General features: G+C 37.7%; 1 protein-coding gene and 1 long non-coding RNA gene across 4 annotated transcripts; one reads left to right on the top strand and one right to left on the bottom strand.

Annotated features, from left to right (window-relative positions):
• The first annotated feature begins 556 nt into the window (after nt 1-556).
• Nucleotides 557-6,643, top strand: LOC133696226 (uncharacterized). 3 transcript variants are annotated; one of them, XM_062118349.1, is made up of 9 exons: nt 557-872; nt 975-2,373; nt 2,821-2,939; nt 4,292-4,334; nt 4,416-4,918; nt 5,009-5,321; nt 5,810-5,975; nt 6,071-6,173; nt 6,287-6,643. In XM_062118349.1, exons 2-9 carry the CDS (start codon nt 1,240-1,242, stop codon nt 6,402-6,404), a joined length of 2,499 nt encoding a protein of 832 aa, XP_061974333.1. In that variant the 5' UTR covers nt 557-872; nt 975-1,239; the 3' UTR covers nt 6,405-6,643. The 3 variants fall into 3 exon arrangements, with proteins under 3 accessions (XP_061974333.1, XP_061974331.1, XP_061974330.1); XM_062118347.1 differs by having other exon boundaries at nt 1,277-2,373; nt 4,292-4,918; XM_062118346.1 differs by having other exon boundaries at nt 4,292-4,918.
• Nucleotides 6,644-7,035: 392 nt separating this feature from the next.
• Nucleotides 7,036-9,312, bottom strand: LOC133696227 (uncharacterized). The gene is made up of 4 exons (XR_009842640.1): nt 9,062-9,312; nt 7,887-8,866; nt 7,351-7,783; nt 7,036-7,260 (listed from the first exon to the last, which is right to left on the bottom strand). It is a non-coding gene; the product is annotated as an uncharacterized LOC133696227 (long non-coding RNA).
• Nucleotides 9,313-9,552: the final 240 nt, after the last annotated feature.

Raw genomic sequence — 9,552 nt, 5'->3', positions numbered from 1 at the left:
ACTATCTCGTGCTAACATGTTTTGTTTTGAAAGATTTAGCTTTAAAAAATTAAATTAAATTTTAATTGAGCTGATATTACAATACTAAATTATTTTTAAAAAAACCTAGAGCTAAATTAATAAATTTTTGAGTTGATTTTATTAAAGCTAGTTTATTTGTCTCAAAGTGTTTTTTTTTAATACCATAGACTCACGCAAAAACTTGGAATGCAAGTTAATTTTATTTTTCTCTTTTTAAAAAAAAATTTAAACGACATGAAGACTTTATTTTTCTTATTTTTTTAAATTAATTCAACGATTTCCTTTTCTTTTTTAACATCCAACGTTTTACTGTTTAGATAAGGGAAAAAAGACAGATGTTGCTCGTGCAGACCCTTGCCAATTTTATGACGTGGCATTAGGCAATTGACAAATAAAATAAGAATAAAAAACAGCTCAAAATTGAAAACCCATAATCTCCCACGTGTCAATCATCGTTAGCCCGCCGCTCCCTTCAGATCCGCGGTCCTTTCCCGAGCGAAAAAAATAAAAAACAAAACAAAACAAAGAAAATAAAAAACAAATAAACTCTCTCTCTCTCTCCCTCTCTCTCCAAGCTTTCTCCCTCTAAAACACTCTTAATTTATTTTCTCTCTCTAAAAAATCTCCATGGACACTAATTATAAATTCTGATATAATTCTCTCCTGTGATCTCTCTCTTCCCTTCTCTTCTTCAACAATTCTCTCTTTACACTTCACATTTCCTTTTCCTTAAAAAAAAATCATTTTTTGTTTTGTTTTTGTTTTTGTTTTGGTTTCTCCCTGACATCCACAAAGCAAAACCCAAACGCAATACATTAAGAAAAAACAACGTTATAGACATAGCTTACCAGGTACGTTTTTTTGTCAAAAATATCAACCCTTAATTTTCTCAATTTGGTTATTTTTTTTTTCTGCTTAAAAGATTTCTTTTTTGACATTTTAAATGTTATCAGGTGGTATCGATTTGGGACAATCAGAATTCAATTAAGGGAATAGATTTTATTTATATTTGGTTTGAATTTGGGACAGAATTTAGGGTTTGCATTTGGATTTTTAGAGTTTGATGTTATTTTTTTCATAAGTTTTAGGATTGTCTAATGAAGGGATAATGTGTAATTAGTGGATTTAAAGAAGGGTTATTTTTTTTTTTAAAGGGGGGTGTGAATTTTGAGAGTGGAGGTTGTGAGGTGTCGGGGTAGGTGGAGGGACTGTGTGAGGATGACTGATTTCTTACAACAAAAGCCTGAATCAACAGATGATGCGCGCACGGAATTTGAGAGGGGGTTGGAGGAATTGATGCGTGGGCATTTGGATGGTTGTATGCCATTTGCTTCGTGCAGTTCTAATCTTATCGTCGATGATGAGGATGATGAAGGTGATCAGCTTGTGCGCAGGAGACGGAGGTCTGATCTCGAGGGTGATGATTTGGCTGAGTCATCAGCTGCAAGAAGGCGCCACTCTCGAATTTTGAGTAGATGGGCTGCTCGCCAGGCACAAGAGATGATAACTACTATGGAGAGGAGTAATCGTGAGTCGGAGTTGATAGCACTTGCGGGTTTGCACACTGTTTCCATGCTTGATTCCTCGTTTCTGAGGGAATCGCAGTTGCCTACTGCAAGAAGGCAAGGGGCAGTGGAAAGGCCGAGTACTCAGGCATCTGCGATTTTGCAAATGTGGCGGGAGTTGGAAGATGAGCATTTGTTGAATAGAAGGGAGAGGTTGAGGCAGCGAAGGAATGCTGATTCTAATATAAACATGTCAGCTTCAAATGCATCAGAGAGTCGCGGGAGTGAGAATCAGGGAAGTTTGGAGGATGCAAGTGAGAGTGAAAATGACTATGGACCTTGGTCACATGAGCATACGAGGTCACGGAATGAACATGGGGATAATGAGTCTAGCAGGGAGCAATCTCCTGATATTGGAGAAGTTGAGAGGAGTGTGAGACAGATTGCTCGGGGATGGATGGAGACTGGCATTAGTGATCATGCATCTAATCTATCCCAAAGGAATGGCAGTCCTAGAGCAGAATGGCTTGGTGAAACAGAGAGGGAAAGGGTTAGAATTGTCAGGGAGTGGGTGCAGATGGCAAGTCAGCAGCGAGGAGCTCGTGCGAGTCGAAGGGAAGATCAAGCTGCTGGTCATAATGCACAAGTTGAACGAGCACGTGATGGGTCGGTTGCTGACCATGATGAAGGGCAAACAGAGCATATTCGCAGGGACATGCTGAGGTTGCGTGGAAGACAAGCAATTCTTGACTTGCTTGTCAGGATCGAGAGAGAAAGACAAAGGGAGCTTGAGGGATTATTGGAGCATCGGGCTGTCTCGGATTTTGCTCACCGCAACCGCATTCAGGTCTGTTCTTTGTTGTAAATGATTTTTTTTATTTGGTAGCATTTATTAGTAATTTAACCTAACTTGTTGTTCTGTGTATGTTCAGCAATACGATCACTATAAGTTGCAATGCTTCTTGTTTTAAAATAATTTCATTGTTTACAAGTTCAGCATTTTGCTATGCTACTATATATTTCTTTCTTTCAATGGTCTATGTAAAGATATAGAAAGTAAGGTTATGTTAACTTCATGGTTAATTAAACATACAGGGATTTCTAAATATCCCTCCTCAAGGCTAACAGCTGCCACGCTTGATCTAAATTAAATTCAGTTAAAATAAATTGTTTCAAGGGGAACCTTAATAAGCAAATCATAAAAACATTCTGAATATGTACTTTTCTTATGGTGATTGGAAATTCCCTCTTCTAGTTCGTTTACTGTGATTGCTCATGCTTAAACATTTTCCAGTCATTACTAAGAGGTAGATTCTTGCGAAATGAAAGACCGGTTGAAGAGGAGAGACCGCCTTCCATGGCTGCTAGTGAACTAGTTCAATTAAGGCAGCAACACACTGTTTCTGGCTTAAGGTATGCATTTTGTTTTTCAATTCCTGTGTAAATCGTTAGAATACTATTGAGAATGTTCATCTTATTGTACAAACACTGCAAAAAATTGTGCTTTCTAGGATACTATTTACCTTATCTGCCTTCTAAGCAGCACGTTTTTTAGGATGATTTGCTTGAGGATACAGATTTTGTTAAGAAATATATTAGGATCATCCTATCAAGGAAACACATGGAATACAACTTTCACTCACAAGAGTGATTCAGAGAAATTTGCCATCGAAATATTTCTTGTTCTCCTGAGCAGTTCTGTCGTTTATGTCTTTTTGTATGTAATCCAGCAGTTATTCGACTGTTGATTGTTGACTAGATAAGGAAATTCATGTGTTAGAATGGGAATTATAATGCTGCCAAATTCAATTTATTCAACAAAAAAATTCTAGTTTTTCTAATCATAGATGAGAGGATGGTATTTGTATTTGGTGGTTTGGCAAATTCATTGTCTGTTTGTGCACATGCATGTGATGGTGGGAAAAATGATTTTGCATCTAGTGTGAAATTTTTCTTAGTTTAGCAACTAGATTGTAGTGCCAGTTTTGCTTGGGGCGTTAAATGGCACATTTTCACATTTATATTGGTGATATCAACGGTAAGATGAGATATATCAGTGGATTTATACACATAAATGCATTACTGACTTTTGAGTTTGGGTGAGTGTTTTTTTTTTTTTTTTGGGGTGGGGGGATAAAAGACAGGAATAATAGAAAGCAAAATCCGAAATGCATTTGGAGGCAGTGATGGATCTATGTGGTGTGAATACATCTTAAGTTTGATTTGTATTGTTAACCTAACCAAAATATGTACCATGTGTTAAGGAGGGTGGAGGTTGCAGCTCTAATGTTCGAACATGATCTAACTGTGCACATGTGCTGCTGATATTTTATCATAAATTGCTTAAGATGCATATCAGTTTGGATCACTTTCAAAACCACTATAACAAAATTAACAGTTTTAAGGATATACCCCTTAGTAACTGATGCAAAATTTTCAGCCCTCACAACATTATCTGATAAAAAATGACTCAAACCTGATCCTGAAAAATCTATAATTTTGAAAACACACCATATCAACCGGCATTTTTTTCCTTCTTCCTCTGTCCGGACCCCTTCTGAAATTTGACTGTCTTTTCTGGTTAAAGAACATTGGATTCTTGCTGTGGAGCAATGCTGTGTCCTCTTAAAAATTTGATCTTGTTACCATATATTGCTTATTTGTGCTTGATTAATGTCTGCTGCTGCTATTGCAGTTTTTGAACAATGAAAAAAAAGAAAGATTTTCAATTGACATCCTAATGGCAAATGACTTTTCTCATTCAGGGAAGGGTTCCGCTCCAGTTTGGAAAGTATTGTCCGTGGTCAAGTAAGCAGCCATTCTGATACCACCCATAATAATAACATAAATGATACTAGAAATGATCAGACTCAAACAAACACTTCTCAGGACATCCAACATGATGAGAATGATCAATCACAACCTAGGAGTCAAGAAAGTAATATGCGTCATTTGCCTAATCAAACAAACAGCTCAGACAGCAACCCTGCTGCTGGCAACATGAATTGGCAAGAAACTGCTAATCAAGGAGAAGGTTGGCAGGAACAAGTTGCCGATGATGAGAGAGGAAACTGGAGACGGTCAAACTACAGTCAGTTAGATGAATGGAGAGGTAGTAACGCGGAACCTCTGGATGTAAATTGGCAAGAGAATTCTGTCAATGAATGGTCCCGGGAAACACCTGGAAATGTGCTTGGTGAACAAGGTCATCCACAGGAATCCCAGGAACTTTGGCGAGGGGACAGCACTAGGGAAGCTGTTCAAAATTGGACAGAGGGGCCTTCCGATCCTCTAAGAACTCACCGTTCTGTTCCAATGAGAAGATTCAATAGATTTCACCCTCCCGATGATGATAATGTGTATAGTATGGAGCTTAGAGAACTGTTGAGCAGGTAATTGATTTGTTACTGAAGGCCTTTTATGTGTTGAAAGTCATTGAAATTAACTTTGATCATTGAACAAATATGTTTTTCCTGCTGTAGGAGAAGTGTGTCTAATCTTCTTCGAAGTGGTTTCCGTGAAAGCCTAGACCATTTAATACAGTCATATGTGGAAAGGCAAGGTCGTTCTCCCATTGACTGGGATTTGCACAGAAACTTGCCAACGCCAACTCCCTCATCACCGGAGCGAGATGAGGAGCAGCAGAGAGATGAACACAATGAGGGTCAACGTGATGCCACAAACAGACCTTCACTGGTTTTGCCATCTCCACCAGTGCCTCCACCTCAGCCATTATGGCACCAGGATTTGCACCACACTAGCTGGTCTCGTCATAGCATGCATCGATCAGAACTTGTGAGTCATCTTCTCCTCTACAGACCTTGAGACAATTTTTATGTTTTATCATCACAATTATAACTTGGTTTTCTTTGTTGAATTTCTTGGAACATTTTGTCCGATTGCATCACACAAAAACTCAACTTTCTGACTTGTTCTGAAAATCAAATGGCTTCATTTTGTATGATCTAAGAGTTCAAGGTACAGAATCATTGCCATATATCGGAAAACAGAAAGGGCTCTCAGATTAGTTTCCCTTCCCTGCTGTTTCCAAATTTGGTCATTATACTGACAGAAACCTTTTGGCCGGTCTAAAAATAGTTTGAGGACATTCTGATGTGATACTATGAAAACATTCAACAGAATGTAATTCCTTTCTAAAAAGCTTTGTAGTATTTTTCCAGTAGTTGTAGCATTCTAAATCTGCCAATTCTTCTATTCTTCCTATCTTGTGTTATTTCTGTGACTGCAACTGTTATCTGAATGTGGATGCTGATACTGAGCAGGAATGGGAGATGATTAATGATCTGAGAGCAGACATGGCAAGACTTCAGCAAGGAATGACCCACATGCAGAGGATGTTGGAAGCCTGCATGGATATGCAGCTTGAATTACAACGTTCGGTCAGACAGGAAGTCTCTGCTGCTCTGAATAGATCAGCTGGTGAAAAAGGTTTTTGTTGGCTACCTGACGTTCAATTTTTCTCTGTGAATTGTTGATCATTTACTCTCTTTGGTTATGAACTTAAAAGATTCATTATGTTGCAGGGTCGGGTGCTGAGACATCTGAGGATGGGTCTAAATGGGGTCATGTAAAGAAAGGGACATGCTGTGTTTGCTGTGACAGCCATATTGATTCTCTATTGTACAGGTATCATAGCTCTTTGTTGTGAAATCATTCTAACCATTTTAGGATTTGTTGATTTCATTCCCCCGCTGCTGTTTGTTTACTAACAGTCTGTTCAATTTGTAAACTTATTGCAGGTGCGGGCACATGTGCACTTGTTCAAATTGTGCAAATGAGTTGGTCCGTGGTGGAGGAAAGTGCCCGTTGTGCAGAGCACCAATCGTTGAAGTGATCCGAGCATACTCGATACTGTAAAGATGTGGAAATAGGAAATAATTGATTATAACATGAATAGAATTGAGTGGTGAGGCTGAAGGGAGGCGGTGGCAGTTCCTTCTAGGTGAATGAGAAGCTGCTCCCAGCCTCTCATGTCTGTAGAGTGTCCAGTCCTTACCTCTGTTTTTCTGATTATATATGGAATGTTTTGCAAAAAACAAATGCCACCTCCATTCATTCATCCGTAAATAAAATGTTTGGCCAACAAAATTCTTTCATTTTCCAGCCCCTTTGTTATTCACAAGCACAATGGCTATGGTACTGCATCCCATGTTATTTCACATCTTACTGCAAGAAAAATCTTTATTGACACAAAACGGAAGTATAATTAGCTGCATACTACTAAAAAACGAAAGAGCTTTTCCCTCCCTAATGTGGTTTTAGCCAAATCTTTCCGTGTCACGGACGTGGTCAAGCGGTCTCTCCAGCTACTGGATATGGTAACAAAGTTCCAGGGCTGGTCCTTCCCATCTCTCTCTCTTTTTTTTGGGTATTTGATGGACACCACACCTTTTCTACTAGATCACTCTTCCTTTACTTCCACAGACAGCTTCAAAATGGTATGTAAAAAACCTAAAAATAGCCGGTGAAAATTTTACCAAACAGCAGCTACATCAACATTTCAAGGTATTGAATATCATTGCTATTATTTTTTGTAACAGCAGAAGCTTATGCATCACGAAATAATCTTTCATTTGCTGCATTGGCTACAGAAATAACCCAAACAACCAGCGCTTGGAGTTCCCCATCTGCAACTGCTGGAAGATAAAATGATAATGAAGATCCGTCTCCACAATAGCTGAAACAATCTTGGTACATCACCCTTGCACAGAGCCTGTTTCATGTAGAACTAAATTTCAGACCCTATCATATATGCAATGTACTAATCTGCGTGTGTGCATGCAGAAAGAGAGAGAGAGGTAACCTGAACAAGAGTCTTCTTAAAAGTATTTGCTAAATTGCTGCAGTCATCCAACAAATTGGGCCAGATAGTTCTGATGCCTTCCCTGTCCTGAATCTCATTTTGTTTTTGGCACTCACGAACAATGCAGGTGTTGTTTTTGTCTGAACAGACAGCCTTTCCATTGACATGCCTTACCTTGATTTCATTACAGAGTTCTTTCATGTTGCTGTACTGCATATCAAGAACTACTAGTCTCCAGTTGAAAATGGATGGTAAAGATTGCAAAGAGCATTCATGCCAACAAAGGCATATCACCTCTTTGGAAAGATATTTATCGTCCAGTGAGATTTACTTCAACAATTAGAAGTAAATTTAAATATCTCATCCTGCTTAGAGGTAGACTTTTTGATGTAAAATGCACATCTAGTGCGAGACCCGCCACAACTTCAGTTTACTGAAAACAGTTCAAAAATAGCAGAAGTATAAAAAAATTGATATAAGAGACAGAAAATTGTTTGTGTGCAAGACAGGACTAGGCATAAGGATTTAATTCTTACCGTCTGATTGTTGAGCACACCATGCACATCCCTAGGAAGCCAAATTCTGCCAAGTTTTCCAGGATGGTTAGGTGACAATTCACAAACAACCTCTCTTCCCATGTCTCGCAACAGACCATGCATCTCTAATTGATTTGACTTGTTAATAGTTAAAAGAGAACTATCAACGAGAAAATTAATATCAATTTCTGAAAAGAAACTAAGGCCATATAGTATCTTGATTACATATTCTGTCTGAATCAAAGAAAAAACATGATATAGCTTTTGCTTTATCATAACCCAGCGTCTCAAAAATTATCCCAAGTCTTCTCTAAATACTAAGTTTTTCAATAGCACTAAACATTAACATACAAGGATGCTTCTTTTGAACGAATAAGAACTCAAAACTTCAAGAGCTAAAGGAAGTCCTAGATCACTACACTATTTGAAAGCTTCCTCTTGGAGGCATGTCAATCCAACTTTCCAGCCTCATATCCAGTTCAAGTTCATTTAGCAAATATTCATCTCTAGTTGTAATGATTAATCTCCTTCCAGTACCAAACCAACTTCGCTCTCCAAGCTCTCCAACCAATGTATCTAATTGTTATGATTAGCCCATGTCATCAAGAACAATAAGAACTTTTTTGCAACAAAGTCGTTCTTTGATCAAATTGATTTCTCTTTCAACTCTTTTGATCCTTAGAATATTTGGTTTTAGAAGTGATTCATGTAATTGAACCATAACTTCCCATTGTTTTGAGATTTCTTTAACATTTCAAAGAAAGCAACTTCCCTGTAATATTTAACAAAGTCTGTTAAATACAGACTCTGTTTTAGGTGTCTTGCCCACTCCTTCCATTCCATATATGCCCACAACGTAAACATCTTTCGTAGCAATTTCTAGTAACAAACCGGAATCAACACCTATCATGTGCTTGGAAACATGAAAGCATTTGCAATCCAATTTATTCAACACATCTTCGATAAACTTTGATTCGTCCCTATGCATACACAAAAGCAAATCATCAATTTGAACATGCTCAAACAAGATTTTCAGTATCAAAAGTATAATTCAACACCAATCATTTACTGTCAAGTGGGACTATATCATGCTTGGATCGAAAAGGAAAATTATTCATTATTGATGTATAAGAGCAGATCTAATTAATCATCTTAGAACCAAAAAAAAGCTATACCCTTTTGCCATATCAGCGAGATCCCACTTCCACCCAGAAAGACCGACACCCTTCATGATAAGAGCTTTTCTCTACTGGTTGAACCTTTCCACTTCTTGTTTGAAACATTCATCATGCATCTCAAAAGCAAATAAGGATTTGCAGGTTCCTGCAGTACAATAAATAGCAAGGCACTGTGAGGATTATAAAGACGAGAAGTCAGTCAATAAAATATAATCGTTTCTACTATTTGCTACTTTCCTGGAAAATTCCACACCCATCAGCCAGTGCAAGTCATTTACCTTTATCGTCATTGCAATCGTCATTGCAGCATCAACTGGGTCCCAAGTTTGCTAATATTCTCCTTCTAACAAACTTTCATATCTCATAATATAAAAAAGTTCAGTGTTGGGAGAAAAAAAAACTGATTGAGAAAAGAAAAAAATTGAGAGATAATTTATTTTTTATTTTTTTATTAAAATTTAATATAATTTATATGTTTTGAATTGTTT

Source organism: Populus nigra, chromosome 6 (assembly GCF_951802175.1).
Source record: "Populus nigra chromosome 6, ddPopNigr1.1, whole genome shotgun sequence".
Lineage (NCBI taxonomy): Eukaryota > Viridiplantae > Streptophyta > Magnoliopsida > Malpighiales > Salicaceae > Populus > Populus nigra.
Note: the sequence above shows the minus strand (reverse complement) of the source record. Positions and strands in the feature narration are given on the sequence as shown.

What these genes read in the sequence shown, in the direction of transcription:
- LOC133696226 (XM_062118346.1), top strand. Translation starts at nt 1,240, where the DNA reads ATGACTGATTTCTTACAACAAAAGCCTGAATCAACAGATGATGCGCGC. An exon ending in CTTAGAGAACTGTTGAGCAG is followed by an intron (nt 4,919 to 5,008) that starts GTAATTGATTTG and finishes TTCCTGCTGTAG; the next exon opens with GAGAAGTGTGTCTAATCTTC. An exon ending in GCATGCATCGATCAGAACTT is followed by an intron (nt 5,322 to 5,809) that starts GTGAGTCATCTT and finishes GATACTGAGCAG; the next exon opens with GAATGGGAGATGATTAATGA.